Genomic DNA, 24433 nt, shown 5'->3' with positions numbered 1-24433 from the left:
CAGTGCAAGAAGAAGCTGGGAGTGGAGGACCCTGCCAAGAGAAGCCTCGAATACCAAGCTTGGATTATGGTGCTGTGGGACTAGTGGAGAAGGAAGGCACTGGTCTACCTCAAGAGAGTACGGTTTGGAGCCCTTCTGCCAAGGGTGCCAGAGGAGCCTTTCCCCAGATCTGTCATCTCCTCCGGGAGAAAAGTACTAGGTCTAGGCTGAAATGCACTCTACCAGTCAACAAATACACCGACAGATGCCTCATCTGTGTAAGACTCTCCCTCTCCAGTTGGGTTACTACCTCTCTTCTGGACCCGGGTTAGGGCTCCTTCTCTGTGCCCATGCTTCCCTTTTCCAGCACTGTAGTTCCTGAGTCCAGGGCCTATCTGTCACCCCCTCGTTTTGAGCTCTGGTAGGATACCATCTACTCTTGCCTGGAAAATCCCATGGATGGAGGAGCCTGGAAGGCTGCAGTTCATGGGGTCGCTGAGGGTCGGACACAACTGAGCGACTTCACTTTCACTTTTCACTTTCATGCATTGGAGAAGGAAATGGTAACCCACTCCAGTGTTCTTGCCTGGAGAATCCCAGAGACGGGGCAGCCTGCTGGGCTGCCATCTATGGGGTCGCACAGAGTCGGACACGACTGAAGTGACTCAGCAGCAGGATACCATCTGGGGGTGTTGTGCCAGATGGCCAGCACATATCCTTTCCACCTAAGCCCTCCACGTCCTTCACGCAGCTGGTTTTGAGTGGCTCAGTCGTGCCTGGCTCTTTGTGACCTCATGGACTGTAGCCTGCCAGGCTCCTCTGTCCATGGGATTTTTTCCAGGCAAGAATACTGGAGTGGGTTGCCATTTCCTCCTCCAGGGGATCTTCCCGACCCAGGGATGGAATCCGTGTCTCCTGTTTGGCAGGCAGATTCTTTACCGCTGACCCATCTGGGAAGTCACAGAGCCTACACCAGTTCCCTGCCTTGCCTGCCAGCCATTGCATGGATTAACCCACTCAATTCTCTAGAAAGTCCATTTGACATAGATCTCTGAGTCTTGCAGAGGTTAAGAACTAGCTCAGAGTTATTCTGTCCTGTTCGGACTCCAGGTACAAATCAGATCCTCCTTCAACACACTCGGGTCCTCCAGGGAATGAGACCAAGAGGTAGGTGAGATTTAATTACTGTCGCTTTTCCGGAGAGGGAAACTAAGGCCAGGCGTGGCAGTGACTCGCCACGGAAGGTGCAGGGCCATCCCTCCCGAGTGCCAGAGCCCAGAGCAATTCCCGCCCAAGCCTCAGTTTCTCCCGAGCTGCAAGGCGCGGGCGGGCGGGGCCTCGGGTACCGATTACGCAATCGAACCGTCCCAGGCGGCCTGCGCACGCGCGCCGCGGGCCGCAGCTGTCAATTACGTGCGCCGGGCGGAGTGGGGCTGGGGCGCGAGAAGGCGGCGGGGCCAACATGGCTGCACGGCTCGCGCCGGGGGCGGGGGGCAGCGGGGGCCAGGGGGCGGTGGGACGCTGACCCCGCCCCCTACTGCTGCCAGTCTGCGCCGGGCGGCGGCGGCGGCGACCGAGCCCGGAACATGGCGGCGGCGGCGCGCAGCTTCGGGCCCGAGCGGGAGGCCGAGCCGGTCAAGACGGCGCGCGTCGTGGGCTCTGAGCTCGTGGACACGTATACGGTGTGCTGGGGGCCCGGGCTCCCGAACTGGAGGTGGCGACTGGAACCCGGAGTCTTGAGTCCGGGGCGGGAGGTTGGGGTGGGCTTCTTGGCCCCGTAGCTGGAGAGGAGGATGTCGGGGCGCTGCGACTTTGAGGAGGGGGCCTGGGATGGCAGAATCTGGGGAACGGACGCTTGGGCTCCGCAGGTCTGGAAAAAGGGTCTTGGGGTGGGGCGCAGAGAAGGGGATTAGGAAGGGTATGTGTTTAGAAAAGGAGGCTAAGAATGGGAAGGATCAAGGGATAAAGGAGGCCTGCAGAGGAGAGGGGGCAGGTTGAGGCGGAGGCTCCCCTGGAGGGGCGCCGGCCTGGGAGGACGTGACAGGGGTCCCGGAGAAGGGGAATTAGGAAAGGGGTCTTCGGATGGTATCAGCGGAAAGGGTCAGGGCGCTGCAAGCCATGAAGAAAAAGAGAGGGCGGGGCCTTGGTCTGGGGGCCCTTGGGGTTGCAGTTGACATTTGCTCAAAAGTGAAGGGGGCATCTGGGGGCCTTAGCGCTCAGGCAGAGACAAGAATGGAGGCGGGTGGAGCGCAGACCCCGGGAATTGAGGGGGTGGCTCAGGACTGAGTCCAAGAGCCCGGAATCTTAGGAACCAAGAGTCCAAACCTTCATGGGTTTGGACTGGGGGGGTGGGTGAGAGCGGCTCACTGCCCATGCACACTTCAAGACTGTGGAGGAGATGCAGGATAGAAAGGGGAGAAGTTGCAGACTGTGATGAAGTAGGAGGCCCTCCTGGGTCTGGGTGGGCTTGGGCGCCTATGGGCCTGGTAGGCTGCCTAGCAGGGACTGGCCCCAAGGTGGGGGTGGCCTGAGCACCTCTCAGCCTCCTGGCCTTTGTTCTGGGACCATGGTGAGTTGGGGAAGGGGGCTTGGCTCTGCCTTCACCCCACCTCCTTGGCCCTCATCCTAATCCTCCTCCTGAGGGTCATTTTTCTGGCTCTTTCTCCTTTCCTGGGCAGGAGGAGGGGGAGGGAAATGGTCAGGCTGTGGAGGGGCTCCTACGGATCCTGGAGCAACAGGCCTGCTCCTCAATGGAGGCTTCAGTTGAGTTGATTATTTTCTCCTCCCCCTTCCCTGCGTGCTGCAGAGAGGGGCAGGATGCAAGGACCATGGGGCCTCATCCAGGTGAGGACTTAGCTCTGGTCAGCCATCATGCATGCAGTGTATCCACCTGGAGGGTTAGCTCCAAAAAAGCTCTCCTAGTCCACAGGGCTGAGGCCTTCCTCTGAATGGGTGTTGGGAAGGTGGTGATTTTGTGTCCTTTTATCCAGGTATGCTGAGTTGAATAATTATCAACACCTACCTTTGATTGATCAGTTACTACATGCCAGGCCCTTTACAAATCATTTTGCATGCATTACCTTTGATTCTTAATCCTACCAGATTTTAAGATGGGAACCGAGGCTCAAACAACTTAAGGCTCCCAGTCACTTACATAAGTTGACATACATACATAAACTATAGCCAGGAATGGCAGAACCAGATTTTGAACACAGGTCTTCCTGACCCGTTCGCTTCTGTTAGGACTTAATTATCTATCACTGCCCTCCTCTGTGGAGAAGGCACTGGCACCCCACTCTAGTACTCTTGCCTGGAAAATCCCATGGACGGAGGAGCCTGGTAGGCTGCAGTCCATGGGGTTGCTGGGAGTCGGACACGACTGAGCGACTTCACTTTCACTTTTCACTTTCATGCATTGGAGAAGGAAATGGCAACCCACTCCAGTGTTATTGCCTGGTGAATCCCAGGGACGGGGGAGCCTGGCGGGCTGCCGGCTGTGGGGTCGCACAGAGTCGGACACGACTGAAGCAACCTAGCAGCAGCAGCCCTCCTCTGAGCTTCTAAGTGCCTTGACTCCTGGCTGTGTTCAGCTCCTGAACCAGCTGAAAGTGTTGGAAAAGGACTTGCTTCTAGAATATATAGTCAGGGCTCCTGAAAAAGAACTAAAGCAGAAAAGTTGGTCCTGCCAAACCTGACCCTGTTTTGCCTCAGAAGGAAAGGCCTTTCTTGCAGCTCAGGTTGGATTGGACTTTGAATTACATGGAGGCTTAAACATGGAGTTTAAAAACTAAAGAGATTGCTTAATATGATAGCTGCCTTTTTTGTTTCTCACTGTTGGATAGGGGTCAGACTTGTCCCATATGCCTGCCAGATCCAGTGCTAGGGCCATGGAGGAGGCTAAAAGGGGCCCCCTGCTTCTCAGCAAGGGTCAGGTACAGAGGCTGGTGGGCAGGAGCAACTTAACTTCGGCCTGGGGGGTTTGGGTGTCCTGCAGCTATTGCTAAGGGTGGGGTGGGGCTTTCCTCATTGCTGGCTAGGCAAGGGCTGTTTTCCCTCTTAGGTTTACATCATCCAGATCACTGATGGGAGCCATGAGTGGACAGTCAAGCACCGCTACAGTGATTTCCACGACCTACATGAAAAGGTAATTGAAAATTGGGGTCCTGTGTTTCAGGGCTTTGGGGGCTTTTAGGCCAAGTTCCCATTGTGTCATGGGTTGGTTTTAGGGCAAAACTGGTTTATTAATGTAAACAGCGAAAAAAAAAAAAACCCCAAACCCGTTGGATCCTGAGAGTTCAACTCTTGTATGAGACAGTGTGCAAGGAGTGTATTTGAACTTCAGTTTTAAGATTGACAGTTGTAGCTAGGATATAAGATGCTGGGATAGTTTCCAGGGGAGGGAGCAGGCTTCAACTTGTTCCACCTGGGTATACCTATTCCAGAACCCGTGCTTTAGTATCTGGCTGTAATTCTTTGCGTTGGAGAGAGCTGCCTTTCTCTGGGTCATTTGTAGCGTGAGAATTGTGTTGTGGTTTAGAGAAGATGGTGACTTCAGGGGCTTTGAGGTATTTCCTAAATGTCTCCAGAGTCTCTTGGTGGAACTCATTGTCTAGAACTGTATCGGTGTTTCTAGTGCTAATTAAACTTGAGGCCAAACCCAGGTGCGCTAGTTGGATCACTAATCGTGGTGCTCCTGCCGCGATGGGCTTCGTAGCGAGCACCTGCCCTCAGCTGCTTGCCTTGGCCTTGCACAGTTACAGAACCTCTTGGTCTGTGGTTGACACGCTTGTGTTTTCTTACAGCTTGTTGCAGAGAAGAAGATTGATAGAAGTCTGCTTCCGCCCAAAAAGATAATTGGGAAAAACTCCAGGAGCTTGGTGGAAAAGAGGGAGAAGGATCTAGAAATTTATCTCCAGACGCTCCTGGCCACCTTCCCTGATGTGGCCCCCAGAGTGCTGGCCCAGTTCTTGCATTTCCACTTTTACGTAAGTTCCTCTTGGGTTTTCGCCTTCGCCTGCAAGCCTACGGCCACCAGAGCTCCAGGTAGCAAACCTTGTAGACCTCAACTCTGAGAGTTAGGCTGGAGTTGGAGCCTGCGGTTAGTAGATGGAGGAGCATCCTGGCGGGTTGGGGTTCAGACAGAGCGTGTTCATAAACGGATTTGCTTTAAATTAGGCTGACCGGCTCTGGCCACAGAGAGGTTTTCCTCCACCACAAGTCGTTTTGTTTAGCAAAACGGCCTGTGGGTGTTGAGTAAGGTTTCCATCCAAATGGATGGGGTTAGATTAGAAACAGCTGACACCCGGCATTGACTATTGTTGAGTTGTTGGTTCCCAGCTCAAAACTAATTAAGGGATCCATCTGTGTTGGCAGAATATTGCCATCTTAGGGCATCGTCAGAGTCCAAGGTGCTGAGTGAGGGTAGATGGCTTCCTCCAGTGGGAGTGTACGTCTCAGAGCAGCTCTGCACTCCCTTCTGGACGGAGGAACAACGGTCACGGGCTGCTGGTGACAGTATGAGTTGTCACACTTCAAGGGGGGAAGTTTGGTGCAGCATGAAACCAAAACGTTAAACAACCCAGTAATTTCATTTCTGAGAATGTATTCTAAGGGAAAAGACTGGGCGACTGAGAAAAGGATATAGGTGTAAAGGTAGTCATTCCAGGATTATAATAAGATGCTGAAGACGCTCAAAAGCCCCATAGGAGGCGACTTTAAAAAAAAAAAGGGTGCTAGCGTGGGATTGGATATTGTGCTGCTAGAAAATGACGTGTCTGTGGATTTGCTGATGTAGGAAAAGAAATACATTACTAGATGAAAAGAGCAGGGCAGAAAATGGTATTAGGGTATGGTCCCATTCTTATTTAAAAAAGAAGTTTGTATGAATATATTTGGGAAAATTCTAGAAGGTTATACATCAAAATATTACGAGGAGTTGTTTTTGGGTAGTAGATTTTTGGATAATTTACATTTAATTATTTTCCTTTTGTGTGATGAAGATAGGAAAAAAAACCCGAAACAACCCACTCCCTTTTCAGGCTTGCCTTTTAGGAAGGGACCTGTGGGTTGTGGTCTTAAAAGCCCAAACTTGTTTAAAAAATAACTGTCTTGAGATATTTTCAGAGTGAGACAGCTGAGCCTTTCTTGAAGGGTTGGACAGAACCTGGAAATTTGGTGACGGCACTAGGACTGGGTCACTCAGCTTGGAGGGCCCTGTGGGAAAGAAGAGCGGCTTCTATAGATGGGGGCTACATATGTGTATCTGTCTTTGGATTTTGTTTGGCATGTATGTACCCGTAATGTATGTGGTTAGCAGTAATTTTCCTGTTGCAGACTTTTTTTTTTTTTTTTTTTTGCATTTTCTTTCCTTATGTGAAAAAGAGAAGTCCATTCCTTATGTGAGTCTTTCAGATAACTGGTTAGTGTTTAAGAAATGCTGTACTTTAAGAAAGCTTTGATTAGCTATTTAAGTTTAAAGTATAATTCATTGCTTAAGACCTGGGCCTTTGAGGCAGTCTCCTAGCTGCCTCTGAGTATGGAAAGGCCTGGACTGCTTTTTGTTTTTTAAATGATTTGTATGTTAATTATTATTTTGGTTGCGCTGGGTCTTGGTTGGTATGTGCCGGCTTTTCTCTAGCTGTGGCGAGTGGGGGCTACTCTTCATTGTGGCGCGTGGACTTCTCGCTGCGGTGGCTTCTCTCGTTGCGGAGCGCAGGCTCTAGGTGCGCGGGCTTCAGTAGTTGCAACACGCAGGCTCCCAAGTTGCGGCTCAGTCGGGTGTGGGCTGCCATTCCCTTCTACAGAGGATCTTCCTGACCCAGAGATCGGGCTTAGTTGCTTTATGCCTTGTGGAATCTTCCCGGGCCAGGAATCGAACCCATGTGCCCTGCATTGGCAGGCAGATTGGAGTTCACTGAGCCACCAGAGAAGTACTGGGCTGCTTTTTTGAGATAGGTTTGCCTGACGTAGGCCTGGGGCCTACCCTACATCTGTAGCAGTTCTGGTTTGAGGCGTGTTCTACTGCTTGGAGCAGTTTGAACATATCTGAAATAATTATTATCAAAAGGGCCTCTTGGTTATATAAATCCAGAGTTCTAAAAAAGTGGTTGATCCATCATTAAACTAAATCACGGTTGCTTAGCTGTGGCACTGTTGGCGTGTTGGACCAGACGATTGGTGGGGGGGCTGCCCTGTGCAGTGCTGAGCAGCATCTCTGACCTCTGCCCACTAGATGCCAGTAGCGCCCCCCCAGTCTGGCCCCCCCCCACCCCGCCACGTTGTAACTACCCACAGTATCTCCACGCATTGCCAGGTACTGCCTGAGGGGCAAATTGCACCTGATTGAGAATCACGATATTAGATCTTCAAATGAATTTGGACAGACAGGGCCCAAAAGATTTGTCAGCTTTCTTACAGACTGGGAGCCCTTAGGGAAGGTTTCTGGTAGCCTTCGCCCCCATCAGTGTCCTCTCTGAATTTACTCCCAGTGTAGTCCACCTCTTGTGGGGCTGCCATTGGACAGGGTGGACCCAGGGAACCCTGTTTGGCTGGGGTATGGATTTTTTTTTTGGTATATAATTCACATACAAAATTCACTCTTACAAAGCATACAAGTCCCTGGTTTTTAGTATATTAACAGAATTGTGCATCTGTTACTACTGTCTTAATTCCAGAACATTCATCACACAGGAAGGAACTGTGTACCCATCAGCAGTCACTAATATGCTTTCATAATATATAGGTTTGTATATTCTAACATTTCATATAAATGGAATCATGCAACATATGACCTTTTGTGACTGACTGCTTTCACTTAGCATAGTGTTTTCAAGGTCTGTTCATGTTGTAAACAAAAATAAGTACTTCAGTTCTTTTATGGTCAAGTACTATTACGTTGTTTAAAGATACCATATATTGTCCATTTATGAGTTAATGGACTGGTAACTTTAGCTTGCTTCCAGTTCTTGGCTTTTATTAAATAAGGCTGCTGAGAACATTCATATGTTTTTGTGTAGACCCATACTTTCTGTTGGGGCTTCCCAGGTGGCCCAGTAGTAAAGAATCCACCTGCCAGTGCAGGCGATGCAGGTTCAGTCTCTGGGTCAGGAAGATGCCCTGGAGACGGGAACGCCAGCCCACTCCAGTATTGTTGCCTGGGTAATCTCATGGACAGAGGAGCCTGGCGGGCTGCAGTCCGTGGGATCACAAAAAGAGTCAGACACAGTTCAGCAACTAAAGGATAACAACAACATACTTTCTGTTGGGTATATACTAGGAGTGGAATTGCTGGATTGTATGATAACTCTGTTTATGAGGAACAGCCACATTTTCTTTCGTAGTGGCTGCACCATTTTATTGAGTTGGCCAGAAAGTTGGCCAACGCATTCCTACCAGCGATGTGTAGGCTGTTATGTTCGCACGTCTTTGCCCACACTTGCTACTGTTCGCTTTTACTGTAGCATCCTCATGGGTGTAGCGTGGTACCTTGTGGTTTCAGTTTGCATTTGGCTAATGACTAATAATGTTGAGCTTCTTTTCGTGTGCTTGTTGGTTATTTGTATATCTTCTTTAGATAAAGTTACTGAAATCTTTTGTGTTTCAAAAATTAGGTTGTTTTTGTTGTTGAGTTATAGGAGTTCTTTGTATACTCTGGATATTTAAGCCCTTGTTAGAAATATGATGTGCAAATCTTTTCTTTCATCGTGTGAATTGTCTTCGTTTTCCTGATTGTATTCTTTGAAACATAAGTTTTCGATTTTGATGAAGTTTACCCATTTTTTTCCCTCCAGTCACTTTTTGGTATCATATCTAAGAAACCAAATTCAAGATAACAAAGATTTGCAACTATATTTTTCTTCTAAGAGTCTTACAGTTTTAGGTCTTGTATTTAGGACTGCAACCATTTTGAGGGGATTTTTGTATACGGTGTGAGGTTGGGGCCTCACTTTGGGGCAGGCTGACAGGCAGGCAGAGCTGTTTGTCTCCCAGCCCTGCTGCTTCCTGACAGTTTATTCAAAGGCGGTCATGGAACCTCTGTGTGTCTCAGTTCCTCTTGTGAGTTGGAGGGGGATGATCCCAGGCCCTTGGGAATTGCAGGAGACTGTGCAGTGATGGTGAAGGGCCCAGAAGAGGTCTGGGCTTTATGGCGGGGGCTCTCCAGGTCCCAGCCACTGCTAGCTATTCTAGTTAGGAAATGCATTCACTTCTTGTCAAAGGTAGCATTTATATCATTTTGTTATCTTGAAACCAGTTGGGTAGAACAAAGACACTTTTTGAAATTTGAAATCAGAGTAGGATAGAACTGTTACCATCCTAAAGGTAGCTTTTGGTTGTTTGTTTTAGTTGCAGAATATAAGCTGTAAGTGATAACAGATATCCTTGCGGCTTACTTATGGTCTTGGAGCTCTCTTCAGCCAAAGTTTAGGCTTGAATCTCTCAATGGGGAATTTTTACTCACACAGTGTTCCTGACTTCTGCTGGTGTGCCTCATATAGGCATGAAATAAGTTATCAAGGGCTCCGACCCCTGTGTGTGTATGTAAACCACACAGTGATGTGTAATTGAGCCCCTCGTTAATGCTCCAGTGACACACACGCTGTGCTCAAGCCTGTGCCAGGCAGGAGCGTTGGACTGGCCTGCGGTTATTCATTGAGTAGGGTCTGTGCTGCAGGGGGTTCACAGACCTGCATGTACTAACATGCTGTCAGAACAGTAGTGTCCGAACCACAGCCTAATAGTCTGTGGTGCATTTGTGTGCATAGCTCACTTGGTAAAGAATCTGTCTGCAATGCGGGAGACCCGGGTTCGATTCTTGGGTCGAGATGATCTGCTGGAGAAGGCATAGGCTACCCACTCCAGTATTCTTGGGCTTCCCCTGTGGTTCAGCTGGTAAAGAATCTGCCTGCAATGTGGGAGATCTGGGTTTGATCCATGGGTTGGGAAGATCCCCTGGAGAAGGGAAAGGCTACCTACTCCAGTATTCTGGCCTGGAGAATTCCATGAACTGTATAGTACATGGGGTCGCAAAGAGTTAGACACAGCTGAGCAACTTGCCTACAGGGGTGCTGCTCAAGGGTGCAGACCAGCACTTGACCCTGGCAGGTGGCTGATTGATTGGAATGTAACATGTTTGGAAGTGGGTATTATAGTTTTTAAACACCTATTTTTTTTTTTATTGAAAAAATTTTTGAAGTTATAAAGAATGTCTTTTAAAATTTTAATTTATTTATTTTTGGCTGTGCTGGATTTTTCTTGCTGCAGGCAGACTTTCTCTACTTCTGGCAAGTGGGGGCTACTCTTCATTGCGGTGCATAGGCTTCTCACTGCGGTGGCTTCTCTTATTGCAAAGCGTGGGTTCTGGGGCGCACGGGCTTCTGTAGTTGTGGTTCCTGGGCTCTTGAGCACAGGCTTAATAGTTGTGGTGTTTGGGCTTAGTTTCTCCTTGGCATGTGGCATCATCCCGGACCAGGAATCAAACCCACGTCTCCTGCACTGGCAGGTGGATTCCTTACCGTTGAGCCACCAGAGAAGCTCCCTGCCATTTTTTTTTTTTTTAAGGGTATTTCAGTTCAGACATCTGTGGGACCCTGAAGTATTTCAAGTCCCTTAGCAGGATTGGGTGGAGTGTGTGTGGGTGGGGGAGTACCCGTTCGCAGAGGTACCTCTGGGCAGAATCTGCAGGAGCTTTAAATGGGACCCACCGATGCCCCTGTTTCCTCCTAGCAGGAGGGAGGCCCAACCCTGCTTACATTTGGCCACAAGGCCACAGTTGAACCAGAGTACTCTGAGGAGGCAGACAAAATGCTTCTCTGAAAAGACTTATACTGTGGATTTTGGGACTGAGGCCTTTCTTTGTTTCCCCTTTAATTAAGAGTCTCTCAAGGTAAAGATCAGCCAAGGCAACTAAGTTGATAGTGTTGCCTGGTATAGCTGCAGGGAGTGCTTCCTGTAGCCCAAGGGGAGGGGCGGAAGAAATTGTCTACTTTTTAGATTGCTCAGAAGTGGAAACATGCTCTTTGTTTAGCATGAGTCCTTGGCCCTCACAATCTCCCAACTTTCTGGGTCTTCCAGAAATTCCAGCCCTATCTCATCAGCTGAGCTGGTGTTGACGCCAGCTGCCCAAAGAAATGTAACTCTGAGGATAAGGGTTGCTGGTACTAAGCGTGGGCTGGGGGCCCTTTTCCCATGTGAGACCTAGTGTCCCTGCTGGGAATGGAGAGTCTGGGGAGCTGCTCTTGGGGACTGGAGGTGGGTGCGGATCGGAAGCCTCTCGGGAGTCTGTGTCTTTCTAGGCTGTCCAGGCGATGGGCGATTCTGACTGCACGCCAGATGGGAAAGTGCTGATCTGGAGACAGGGCTTAGTTCTCAGAGTGTAGGTAGAGAAGTGAGCTTCTGGGTCATTCCATGGTCTTCCTGATCTTCGGTTCTTCATAGCAGCCAAGGAAGTAACTGCCCAGCAATTGAATTGTTGCAGGAGACTGAAGTTGAACTTCTGAGTGAACTGATGGCCTGTCCTCTCATTTACTGGAGCCTCTCTGGCTCAGAACCTGCTGTATCCTTCTAGTGGCCCTTTTACATTTGACCCTGTGTCTTGCCAGACTCTGAGCCCCCTAACAGTGGAGCTGTGTTCGCTCATTTTTCTCCCTTTGGCTTTTTGTTCATTTGTGAGAATAAGGAGGAATTAGTCTCATACAAGCTGAATTTCAAGCAGATGAAATAAGCACATTTTTTAATAACAGATACCTTAGAGTACTAAAAGGAGAAATTAGGGGAGTGTTTTTATGACCTTAGGGTTGGGAGAGAGGTCCCAGAAGTCACAAAGGAAAAGAATCACAGGTTAAAAAATGCACACTTGCCAAACCTCCCTCTGTCAGGAGAACCGGTGTGAACACATGTAAGGGGCATGCACAGACAAGGAAAAGACACTTAGATATTTGCAGCATGTAAACAAGCATTAGGGTGTTCTGTATGTGTGAAAGGTAAGTGAGAGACGAACCATAGAAAAACAGGAGAAGGACACTGTCTCCTGCAGCCTGGTGCCTTTCAAGTTCCGTAAACACACTAATTGCGTGTCCTGGTGGCAGAGGGGTTCTTGTGAACTATGGAGGTGATCGTGCAGTTTTCATCAGGACCTGTTTACAAAAGCCCTGTTGGCTGCCATCGTCAATTAGGTGCCGTTCTTACCTGCAGGATGTGGGGTTGCAAGCCCTGGGGCTCTGGCAACCCCATGGTTACACCCCGAAATGCTGAGGCAGTCAGCTGTCAGCTGTGTACTGAGAGAGGCTTCACGGCTAAGCACTTGAAAGTGTGGCTTTGCGAGTTTCTTGCCATGTAACAGTGAGGATCGCAGCCTGTCTGCACCTCAGTTTACTTACCTGTGAAATAGGATTCAAAATAAGAGCCTCCTGGCCTAGGGCGCCTGGAGGATTGAGTGAGCCTCTTGGTGGGGAGCACGTAGGCCATTGCCTGGTGTGAATTGAGACCCAGCACATTAGCTGTAATATGACTGAAGGTCATTCTTGTACTGCCTTTACCCCATCGCCCTAAAAGGGAACCCTTTCCTGCCTCTTCCTCACGACCCTGGGCTGGGTGGTGCTGTCACCAGCCTTGGAGGGACGGCGCAGGAAGAGAGCCTGTGCTCACTCTTTCCTCAGATACCTGTGGGACATGAATGTCAGTAAAAATGGTCACTCCCAGGCCGGGCTGGCTCTGTGAAGCCTGTTTTTTTTCCCACCAGGGTAATGGGAACCTCTTTTCCAGAGGAAGCAGGACTGTCTGTCTGCCATGCCTCTCTCAGTAATCTCCCAAGGCCAGTTTTGGGAGCTGTTGACTTCCCAGCCAGCTCCTGACATGGCCAGGCTTTGCGGTCTCCTGGGCCTGGAGGTCAGCCCGTGCTGAGTGGCCTTGGAGCTGTTATCCGCATAACTGGAAATGCTCTTTTCCTTTCTGAGCTGCTTGATTCACTTTAGATTTACTCTCTCCGTTTTGTTTTACTTCTGGAGAGCTGGCTTTGGAGCAGTGGAGGGAGTAGATGGCAAGAAAGGTGTAGGTCCCAGTGGTGGGGAGCAGGGGAATATCCTGACTGGATTTTGTTTTCTCTTTAGGAGATTAATGGCATCACTGCAGCACTGGCTGAGGAACTCTTCGAAAAAGGTATATGGCCAGGGGTCCTTGAAATACTGGATGCAACTTGGCTAGCCCTGTTAGGCGGCCAGGGGCCCAGAACTCTGTCAGCTGGCTCTGTGCCAAGTGGGTTCTAGCCAGGACCCACCTTCCCAGGGTTGCCCAGACTCCTGGGCCTGGTCCACAGGCAGGCCTGTGCACCTGTCTGCCCTGCAAGTCTGAAGAGCTGTGTTCTTCACCTCAGGACCCTGGGGCCCCTGTCCTCGGGGGCTCTGTTCTCAGGCTCAGATTGTATTCCAGGGCCTTCTGATGGAGTTCTAGAAGGTGGGTGGTGTGCTGCCCTCTTGCACTGGGTTTGTTCTTACCTAAAAGGGTTCGGATGGCACCGAAGCTGCCTCAGGGTCATGACCCTGCCTGAGAGCACAGTGACGGTGGCTAAGATGTACTGAGTGAGTGCTTGTGGGCCAGACTTCTGTGTGTGTCTTACTGCTCCCCTGAAAGAGGGCCGGACAAGGACGTTGTGGATGAGAGGCCCGGTTAGCTGTCTGAGGGTGCATGGCTGGAAAGCACAACAGGAGGCCCAAACACCAGTGTCGGGCTCAGAAGCCCTCCTGCCCTGCTCTCGGGCCCCGTACTGTGCTGGCACCTTGGGTCTCACCTATTAAGACATCTGTGTCTTAGAGGTTACATTGGGCTGTTGCCCTCAGTGCTGTGCCTGCGCTGGCTTTCTCCTGGCCAGGGCCTCAGATTGTAACTCAGTTTCACCTCCGAGAGGCTCCCAGAGCAAATTCCTGTGGCCCTTCCCCCCTTTGTAATCACGTGTTGACCCTGAGCTATCAGCCCAGGAGGGAGGCCGCTTCCGCATGCTCAGGAGGGTCCTGCCTTCGTCCTGACTCGGCGCGCATAATGGGTGCCGGCCAAGTGCTTGTTCACTGTTGCCCGAGTGGGCAGCTACCCTGGCCGCACAGCGGGGCTAGGACCCAGTGCTCACCTGTTGGGCTGTGGCTGTTGCAGGAGAACAGCTCCTGGGGGCTGGCGAGGTCTTCGCCATTGGCCCCCTGCAGCTCTACGCAGTCACCGAGCAGCTGCAGCAGGGAAAGCCCACGTGCGCCAGCGGGGATGCCAAGACTGACCTGGGGCACATCCTGGACTTCACCTGTCGCCTTAAGTACCTTAAGGTAAAGCTGTGGGAGCCTGGTCATGGGGCACTGCTCAGTCATGGGCACGCAGCTCGTGACCTGGGTGGGTGTGTGTGTGTGTGTGTGTATATATATACACTGCAGGCCCTGGGGAAAAGAAGGTGACATTTGGTGATCTGGGCGCTGTGCTTCCGCCTCTGAGCACCAGGGGGCAGTCATGGTCCAGTGGCCCCCTACTTTGAACCTTGGCTTTAGCCTGCTTTGTTGATCATGGAAGTGCTGAGTGGGAGTCCTTGCCCAGACTGCCTCTCGCAGCCTGGCAATGATGAACACGAATGGAAAGTGCTGGTTGCAGCAGCATCCCTAATTCACACCATTTATTTGGCTGTAGGTTTCTGGCACAGAAGGACCTTTTGGGACCAGCAACATTCAGGAGCAGCTCCTGCCTTTTGATCTGTCTATATTCAAGTCTCTTCATCAGGTGGAGGTAAGGCCCAGGGCCCCTGGAGTGCAGGCGGGACTGTGCCCTCGCAGCATGGTCTGATTTCTGACCATTCTGTCTGTGCCTAGGGAGTGTTCCTGAGGTTGAGTGTCTGGATTTAATAGTAAGGCACTGCTGCATTTGTGTCTGTCAGTATGTGGCAGATTCCATTTAGGGGAGTCAGGCGCTGTGGAGGCAGAGAGACGAGCTTCTGCTGCTCTTGGCCGGTCTGCATGTCCCCACCCTGCAGCATTTGGACAGGTTGGAGCACCAGCGCCCAGCTTCTCCTGGGCTTCTTCATTGCTCAAATCGAAGTGCTAGGAAGTCATCCTATGGGTCACACAGAGCCAATTCCATGTCTGCATCTTCCAGGGCAGATCAGCAGAGGGGTTGCAGGATTCTCTGCTCTCTGCCGTGCCTGTACCTAACAGGAAATACTTGGCATTACTCACTGCAGAGCTCCTGGGTTCACAGTGCCAATTTTGTACCTTGTTTTTTCTTTTTTTTTTTAATAAGAAGGGGACTCAGTAGAGAATAGGGGAAAACACTTTAACACAGCAAGTCCTCGAGCATGGCTTTTGTGTGCAGCCCTGTTCCTCATGTCTAATGTTCATTCCTCGATGAAATCTTCTCAACAGCCACGTGAAGTGGGCACTTACATTCCCATTTTACAGTTGAGGAAACTGAGGTTTAGGGGGGTAAGGAAGTTTGGCCAGGATCACACAGTTAAAAGGGGGAATCTAGTGTCTGAGCTCAGCAGAGTCTGACTCTGCAACGTGCCGGGCTTGTCTCAGGAGGTCCCTTGAAGACCCTTCCTTCGATGGGCATCTGGTCCTCGACCAGCACAGGCAAATGGGGCTGGGTAGTGAGGGGAGTGCCTGGTTGGGCAGGCTGTGGCTCTGCCAGGCGGGGCCTGCGGGTATGTAGTGTAGCGCTCGGACAGGTGGCTTGAGGGAGGTGGTTAGGCTTGTCCCCCTCCTTTCCCCTGCAAGGCTGCCGAGGCCAGTGGAGTGGGGCAGGTGATGTTGCAGAGGCCCCAGGCTCTCCAGCTCTGGTGTCCCTGGCTCTCACTTTGTGTCCAGCCACCCAGCCCCAAGCAGCTGTTCAGAGAAACGAGTTTGTGTCTCTGTCTCACGGGCTACTTCAGAACATGTCTAGTTAGCACTAAAAATGGGAAAGCAGAGACTTAGGGTTTGAGTCACTGCCTGCCTCGAAGGATTTGGGGTCACTGATGGTTGTGCTCCTTTTGTGTGTGTGTGGGACTTCATGGGACTTCCGTTGGAGTGACGATGCCCTTCTGAGACATAGCTGTTCTTGTTCCAGATAAGTCACTGTGATGCCAGGCGCATCCGGGGGCTGGTTGCATCCAAGCCCACCTTGGCCACAATGAGCGTCCGTTTCTCGGCAACCTCCATGAAGGTAAGCGCCACCTGTTAACCTTCCTGGGTGCTGTCTGAGGGGCAGGGCCCTGCACTGTGGTGCCCTCACTGCCATCTGTCAGGAATCAGAAGCCAGACTTTCCCCTGGGCAGCTGCACACTCATGTGGGACCTCCCAGTGCTTGACAGTCCCTGTAGCCTCAGGCTACATCATCATCCCGAATCAACACTGTAAAACCAGAGATTTTAAGAGCAGGGTAATCTCCACCCCCCAGAAAAGGTCACTGCTGCTGCTGCTGCTGCTAAGTCGCTTCAGTCATGTCCGACTCTGTGCAACCCCATAGACGGCAGCCCACCAGGCTCCGCCGTCCCTGGGATTCTCCAGGCAAGAATACTGGAGTGGGGTTGCCATTTCCTTCTCCAGAAAAGGTCACTGGTTTTTAATAAATTTTCAGCAGCACGAGTGTCAGAACATTTAGTAGATGAATTGATGGAAATGTTTTCTAACTATGAAAAGCCCTGGCTTAGCAGTCATTTGTATTTTGTTCTCAGTGAACTTGAGTAGGCAGGCGAGGTTGTGTGTGGTGGACCCTGTTGTTTATATGTGAGTGACACAAACTCACAAACCAAGTACGTTAAGAGGTTTTATCCCTTCTCTCTTTACATTTTTATGATTTGCATCTTAGTAATGACTTGACTTCCAGGTGGCGCTAGTGGTAAAGAACCTGCTGCTAACACAGGAGATGTAAGAGATGCTGGTTTGATCCCTGGGTTGAGAAGATCCCCTGGAGAAGGAAATGGCAACCCACTCCAGTATTCATTCCTGAAGAATCCCACGGACAGAGGAGCCTGGCAGGCTACAGTCCATGGGGTTGCCAAGAGTTGGACGCGACTGAAGTGACTTAGCAGACTCAGTAATCTTAAAGTTTTTCTAGAAAGAAGTATAGTGTTACTTTTAGAACTTAGAGTATCTGATGAAGATTTAGGTTTGATGGAAAGTCTTTCTCTTGAGGCTACTGGCTGAAAAGAGGTGGCTTGTTTCAGGCAGCTTTGCCCCTCTGGGAGATACTCCCTGCTTCCCTGCTCAGGGAGCCCAGAGTGATCCATTGAGAGAGGAGAAGTCTTATCAAAGGGCATCAGAAGCCGAAGCGAGAAGACCTGCCTCCTTCCCAGTAGATGGTGCCCCCGTGCTCCCTGCTGCTGCCCTGTTTCAGCCCTCCTAGATTTTACCCTGTGAAGTAATGGTTAAAAGGCCTATTGTCAGCCGTGGGGGCCACAGTGCCAGCTTGTAAAGCACGGTTGCCTGGAAACACAGAAAATTCTGACCTTCAGCCTCCAAGATTTAAGCCAGAAAAGGCATCACTGTATAACGAGGCTCTTGTGAGCTGGAAAAGCGTTTGCTCCCGCAGCAGGGCCAGAACATATTCCAAGTGGCCGTTATGTTTCTAAGCTCTTCAGTTATTTCACAATTGTTTCGAGGCATATGAACCAAAGCCCCGTTTTAATGCAAGTTCACTTCCACATACTAAATATGCTCCAGCCCTTCCTGAAATTTTGCAATGATTGTTTTCCCAATGAGTGTTGCATGAGGGCTACCATGGGGGTGCTCACCAGATGTTCTCACACAGGAAGTCCTCGTTCCCGAAGCCTCGGAGTTCGATGAGTGGGAGCCAGCAGGCGCAGCCCTGGAGGGCCCCGTGACTGCCGTCATCCCCACATGGCAGGCTCTGACCGCTCTGGACTTGAGTCACAATAGCATCTCTGAGATCGATGATTCTGTGGTACGCCTTCCACGGCCTGACCAGACCCTGGGGTTGGGTGTTTAATGCTTCACCAGAAGGACCACCAAAGACCTGCATCCAGTGCTCTGTGCACTGCCGGCAGTGCTTAAGTTAATGGGGTTATTTAAGAGTTATTTAAAATCTCAGGGCTTCCCTGGTGGCTCAGTGGTAGAGAATCCTCTGGCCAATGCAGGAGACACTGGTTCAATCCCTGGTCCAGGAAGATCTCACAGAGCAGCTAAGCCCGTGCACCACAACTACTGAGCCTGTGCCCTAGAGCCCCATGAGCCCGCACGTGGCAGCTGCTGAAGCCCACGCACCCCAGAGCCTGTGCTCCGCCACAGGAGACGCCGCCACGATGAGCGGCCTGAGCACAGCCGCGTGGAGAGTGGCTCCCGCTCTCTGCAGCTAGAGGAAAGCTGGGCAGCAGTGTAGGCCCAGCACAGCCAAAAATAAATAATTGGTTTTTTTAAAGGAGTGCTTAGAACGAAATGAAGTGTATTAATTGTGTGTGCATTTGATAGCATAGACACAGTAAGTGGTGAAATTTATTCCCAAGAAGGGGAGCAGAAAAGTTAGTCCATAGGTTCCAGGGACATTCCTGGTAGTTCAGTGGTTAGGACTTTTATGTTTCCACTGTAGTGGGGACAGGTTTGATCCCTGATCAGGGAACTAAGATCCAGTGTGTCTCACAGTGCAGCCGGGAAAAACAGAACAGGTTCCAGATGTCCCCCTGTAAGAGTGACATCCAGATGGTACTTGGGCAGGAGTGTGGTTCCTGTGTTTGTGCGTCTCGATGGGGGTAGGTAGAGTTGAAGAAGCACACACCTGCTTCTGTCTGCACTTGCTGTTTATCACTTTTACAAGCCAAGTGTTCTACAAAAGCAGTGCGCTGGTGCTCAGCCATGGAGGCCCTCTGTTACGTGTTCCTGAGGATGTGCTGCTGGCTGGGCCCTGGGAGGTGTCCTGTCAGGGGCCCTGCACAGATGGCCTGCCCAGGAGTCTGTGGGCAGGCAGAAGCATCTGTCCCTCCTGTGGAGGGGCCGGAAAGGGTTCAGTCTCCTAGGGTAACGTCAGGTGTTGTCTTTTCTTTCACAAGAAACTGATTCCAAAGATTGAGTTCCTGGACCTGAGTCACAATGGAGTGCTGGTCATGAACAATTTGCAGGTAATTAGTGTCTTTGGAGACCTTTACTGTCTGTGAGCTTCTCACAAGGTCCCATTCTCCTGAGATCCAGGAGGCTGATGTGGCCTTGGGAGTCTTGGGATTTCTCTCATGGGCACTTGAAGGGTATCTGGGTGTACCAGAGGTTTGTAAAGGCAGAGCCTGCTGCCATTCCCTTTAGGTCGCAACAATGCAATGAGCATGTGTTGCTGTACTTCCCAAAGTATAAATACACATTGGACATGATAAAGATGATGCCTCCACTGTGAAGATGGACAGCCTTGTTTTCAAACCCTGCCTCTACTCCTACCCTGTGGGCCGTGTTGGCCCTGTAAACCTGTGCAGGGAAGAAGAGTTTCCCTTCTGAAAAAATGTCAGCGGGAACAGAGCCAACCTGCAGAACTAGTCATTGAGGCTGGAAGGCCCGTCCCCCTTCACGTCGGTGCCCGTTGTTTGGACCCTTGGCCTTAACCCCGGGACCCTGTTGTCGCTGCCGCCACAGCACCTGTACAACCTTGTGCACGTGGACCTGTCGTACAACAAGCTCTCCTCCTTGGAAGGGGCTCACACCAAACTGGGCAACATCAAGACCCTGAACCTGGCGGGCAACCTCCTGAGGCATCTGAGTGGCCTGCATAAGCTCTATTCCCTGGTCAACCTGGACCTCAGCGACAACAGAATCGAACAGGTGAGCTGCGCCCCAGAAGGGACACAGGGTTCTGGGGAGGCTGTGCCTCGACGTTGGTCACTTCAGTGAGAACGGGGGGCTTTTGTTGGCCGTTGGCTCGTGTTGTCACGTTGCTGAGTTGTTAGCGAAGGGACTCGGGGGATGCCTTTCAGATGGAAGAGGTCAGAAGCATCGGCAGCCTCCCGTGTCTGGAGCACGTGGCTCTGCTGAACAACCCCCTGAGTATCATCCCCGACTATCGGACCAAGGTGCTGGCTCAGTTCGGAGAGCGGGCCTCGGAGGTAAGCTGCTTGGGGAGACTCAGCTGCAGGTGACATCTGCCTGCTTCAGAAGGCCGTCCTGACCCTGAGTGGCCTTTCGGATCAGGGAAGCCCACTGCCTCCATAGGAAAAGGCTCCCTTGCTCCTCTTCTCTTAGGGGCCACAGGCTGCCACGCTTCCTCCGTAGGCTGACCTCACGTCGCCTCCGTCAGAGCATCAGGCCTGGGGGGCTCTCCAGGAACCAACGGGCACAGCCTGAGTGTGGAGGGACTGTCTTCTACTTGTTAAAAAGTAACGTTTACTGTGGGCTTCTCTGGCGGCTCAGCAGTAGAGAACCCGCCTGCCAGTGCTGGAGATGCGGATTCCATCCCTGAGTCGGGACGGTCTCCTGGGGGAGAAAGTGGCAGGCCGCTCCAGTGTTCTTGCCTGGGATAATCCCATGGACAGATTATGAGCTGGCAGGCTCCAGCCCATGACGTTGCAGAATCAGACAGAAATTTAGTGACTAAACAACAAACAATGTTTATTGTAGGCAAGAGTCAAGAATAAGATACTTAATTCCAAGTATCTCATTTCCTGGACGACTTCTGGCCATAAAATCTCATCATAAACCAGATGTGTTTACCCACTTTGGCCAGTGTCACTTAGCCCAGTATCTGCTGCCTGCTGATGGTCACCTGCCCGCCCCACAGGTGCCCTGCAGGTTCCCCTGTCTCCTTGCTTCGAGCAGGCCACGCTCCCACTCCCCCCAGATCCCAGGCCGGAAGACAGCTGGAAGTCTGTCTGCGTCATCCCCCACCCCTCTGTGTGTTTTCCACCCCAGTGCCCCTTTCTCCACACTGTCACCAAGACATCAGCTCCCCTCCCTCGGCCCTTGGGACTTTCCCTCATTTGACCGCTCTGCTGTTGCCCACTGCCTGCCGGCCCGTAGCTCATTCCTGCACTTGCGGGTGGGGTCCCTGCCTTCCTACCTGCTTCCCATGCCTTGACTCTCCCAGCCCAGAAGGGTCTCCCCTTGCTCTTTGCAGATATGAGTTTCATCATGATCGGAGGCTTAGTTCAAGGCACCACCTTCCCCTACTCCCAGCCATCCCAGAGGCCTTCTCAGGGAGCCCTGTGCCCTGCCTTCTCTTTTCCAAGAGGAGCTCCCAGAGCCAGACTAGGCGTTGCGGGGCCTTGCTGGGTCACTCCAGGGAGCTCCCTGGTCGCTTCTATGGGTGGCAGAGATCTCCCTCCTGGAGGCTGAGCCCCTGCAGCCTTGTCTGTCCTCAGGGGGCCTGGCCCACACCTCGGCGGGACCCCGCCATCCTGCTCGCTCCATGCTGCCAGCCCCTGTGCTGATGGCCATTTTCTGAACACCGTAGGTCTGCCTGGACAACACAGTGACCACAGAGAAAGAGTTGGACACAGTGGAAGTGCTAAAAGCAATTCAGAAAGCCAAAGAGGTCAAGTCCAAATTAAGCAACCCTGAGAAGAAGGTGAGTCTTCGTGTGGGAGGTGGAGGAGTGGAGTCCTGGCCCTGCCACCCTGGCCTCCCCCCGGCTGTGTGTCCCTATCCGTTCTCATCTGTGAGATGGGGGTGGCCATCGGACCTGCCTCGTGGGGTTGCTGAGGGTTAGTCGAGGTCCTCCCTGTCCCCAGTGTTTGTTTGCGAGCACCATTAGCTCCTCACGTCTCTGGCTCTGCCCAGTTCTGTTCTCCTGGATCTTTCACCTCTGCCTGGCTGACTCAGCACTCCCCCTCAGGTCAGTGAGGATTCTCGGCTCTCTGCTGCCCCCTGTGTCAGACCCAGCAGCTCCCCACCCAGCGCGGCTCCCACCTCTGCCTCCCTGCCCCAGCCCATCCTCTCCAACCAAGGTAACCGTGTATGTGTGTATGTGTGTGTCTGCCTCCCTGACGGAGCTGCACAGGCCCTGCCCGGGCCCCCAGCTGGGCTGGGGTTGGGGGAGCGGGTTCGGATGCAGGGAGGGCACGGTGCTGTTTGCACACCAGCCCCTCCTGGGGAGGCGCATGGCTGGGGGGTGCCTGGCTTGATTTCTCAGTTTGCTCAGTGAAGACTCCCCATTGCTCTGACACCCACATCCAGTTCCTCTAGGGTACTGCGGGGTGTGCTCTTTGAACAGGCTCGGGGCTGCTGGCCCATAAGGACCCCAAGCGCCTGCAGGCAGTGTGGGCAGGCTGGCTGCCTGTTAACGAGAAGCCAGGCATCCTGGTTACTTCCCTGAGTCAGGTGCCCCCGCCCCGTCCCTGTGTGGGGAGTGTGCCTCATTGCCATGGCCCTGTTGGTGACCCAGCCCCGAACGCTGTGTTGGTGGGGCCGAGATGGGCTGTTGGTGGACCCATGGAAGACCAATCCCTTTCACCCACCCACTGTCTTAGCGTTTTCAAAGGGCTTTCACCTCTGAACCCAGGCATCCTCGGAGATGAGTGAGTGAAGCAGGTCCCATGAGTGTCTGCTGGCCCGGCCCCCACGGAAGAGGGGAGGGTGTGCCGTCCCGAGTGGAGCCGAGGCTCGGGACACACAGGAAAGAACGCCGCCCGCCCGGGCTCCTGGAGTTGGAGAACTTGGTGTGAGGTCTTGGGAAAACAGTTTGACCCTATGTTTCAAGAGCCAGAAAAACGTTCCCACCCCTTGACTTGGTAACCCCGCTGGTGGGGATTTTATCTTAGCGGGTTAAGATAACAGGGAAGGGGGAGGTGAAATGCTCGGCGCAGCGCTGTTTCTGCCAGCAAAACATGGGCCACGGCGGGCGTGAGAGAGAGGGAGGGAGTTTAAGCCGTGGTCCGGAGTGCCCTGCAGCCATTACCGCCGAGAGGGGAAGGTGGGATATGAAGAATGCTGGGTTCAGTCAGAGAGCCTGGGCCGGGCAGCTCACCAAGGTCACAGCCGTGGATGTGAGCCAGAGAGTGGGCGGGGCATGTCGGTGCCAGAGTCGCCATCTGTTTGCGTTAGTAACATTCTTGATTGAGAAGTTCTGGTTTTCTATTTCTTTTTTTTTTTTTAATGTAAAAGGGGAGGGGGCCTGTATCACTTTGAAGATGCTTCCCTGACCTGTCTCCTGTCAGGAGGGCCAGAGCCCTCCTCAGGCCCGCTCCCTGCCTCCGGCCCTACGGCCTGCAGGGGGTCTGCGTGGCTAGGCTCTGGGGACCGGGAGGTGCGGCTGGCCCGCCCGGCTGGGGACCCGCCAGTTCTCAGTCTGCCCTTGTCAAGGCAAGGAATCAGTGAGTGTGAGCAGGCGAGTGAGCTGTGGGTGGCAAGGGAGGTGTCTGCCCCCCACAGTTGCAGTTGTGGGGGGCCCGCCTGTGGCGGCGAAGCCTCTGCAGCAGCCAGAACCAGACTCAGTCCCCTTCTTCACCGCCCCGCTCCGGGGGCACCATGCAGTGGCTCACTGTAGCCTCCCCTTCCTTTCCCAGTCCTTGTACTGGACATTTAGACGTTGTCTCCAGATCCTCTTATAAATAAAACTGCAGTGGATGTCTCTGTGTGCACATCTCTTTCCTTTTGGTGAGAAACAACAAAGGTTGGGCCCCGTCTAGGCATTCTGATGTCCCCTGTCCCGTCCCCTGAGTGGCCCTTTCTGACCAGTTGTTTGTACAGACCACAGTCCAGGAAGGAAGCAGAAAGACTGTCCCTGTTCACATTTCCTCAGCTCCAAACAGGGTTTGGGAGGGTAGTGACAGGAAAATACTGGTTTTTATTGCTAATGTGGAGGAATCCACAGAAATTTGTGTTCAACCATGTGCTACTGGACCTTGCTTGTGTGGGCAAGGGTTTCTTCTGCAGGGAGCAGCTTTGCTCCCAGCCCGCTTTTGTAGAAGTGGACATACTTGTGAGTAAGCTGTCCCCCACCCCCTACACCCAGAGGCCCGCCAGGAGGGGACTATCCAATAAACACAAGGCCTCTGGTCACCTCAGGACCTGCTAGCCCAGCTTGTTGGAGCCATGGAGGGTTGTGGCCACGGGGACTGATGTGGGAAGTGTCGGAGTTGATTCTCCAGCCAGGCCAGGTTCAGGGGCTGAGAGGAGGCTGTAGAGACGTGGTTAGGAGAGCAGGCGCCTGGCCTGGGTGCCCTGAGTTTACAGCGCAGCTTCCCTGGCTGTGGTCCCTGAAGCAGCTTGTCGCCTCCAGAAGCTCTGTTTTCTCTACCCTGCTTCATCGACTCTAAGATGCACGCACTCCACCTTCTGCCTCTGAAGCTGAGAGGCAGCTGTCAGTCAGTGCGTCTCGTAGTTGCTGTCAGCCAGCTGGTGTTCGTGATGGAGTTGTGGGAACACCTTCCGCGGACGCCTGCTAAGACCAAGATGGCGCCACATCCACGCATCTTAGATTTGATGAGCTGTGGTAAATAACGGGAGGCGTGCATGAGCTGACGCTGGGAAGCACTTGGCGCTGCTGCTGGTCCATCAGAAGCGGTCAGTAAGGGCTCCCCGCCTGTGTG

The 24433-nt window shown here is 52.3% G+C and overlaps 1 protein-coding gene across 3 annotated transcripts in view; it reads left to right on the top strand.

Annotated features, from left to right (window-relative positions):
* The first annotated feature begins 1415 nt into the window (after positions 1-1415).
* NISCH (nischarin) overlaps positions 1416-24433 on the top strand; it is a 61550-nt gene continuing 38532 nt past the window's right edge. The window contains exons 1-14 of one of the 3 annotated variants that reach the window (XM_061396766.1): positions 1527-1661; positions 4040-4123; positions 4782-4964; positions 13083-13131; positions 14116-14279; positions 14632-14727; positions 16045-16140; positions 17728-17880; positions 18980-19048; positions 19548-19733; positions 19886-20014; positions 21358-21471; positions 21739-21850; positions 22405-23472. In XM_061396766.1, coding sequence (XP_061252750.1) covers positions 1566-1661; positions 4040-4123; positions 4782-4964; positions 13083-13131; positions 14116-14279; positions 14632-14727; positions 16045-16140; positions 17728-17880; positions 18980-19048; positions 19548-19733; positions 19886-20014; positions 21358-21471; positions 21739-21850; positions 22405-22424 — 1551 coding nt within the window. In that variant the 5' untranslated portion in view covers positions 1527-1565 and the 3' untranslated portion in view covers positions 22425-23472. Of the gene's footprint in view, positions 1662-2597; positions 3912-4039; positions 4124-4781; positions 4965-13082; positions 13132-14115; positions 14280-14631; positions 14728-16044; positions 16141-17727; positions 17881-18979; positions 19049-19547; positions 19734-19885; positions 20015-21357; positions 21472-21738; positions 21851-22404; positions 23473-24433 lie in introns of those variants that run through there. The other 2 variants (XM_061396764.1, XM_061396765.1) reach the window with 2 other exon arrangements.

Source organism: Bos javanicus, chromosome 22 (genome assembly GCF_032452875.1).
Source record: "Bos javanicus breed banteng chromosome 22, ARS-OSU_banteng_1.0, whole genome shotgun sequence".
Taxonomy (NCBI): domain Eukaryota; kingdom Metazoa; phylum Chordata; class Mammalia; order Artiodactyla; family Bovidae; genus Bos; species Bos javanicus.
Note: the sequence above shows the minus strand (reverse complement) of the source record. Positions and strands in the feature narration are given on the sequence as shown.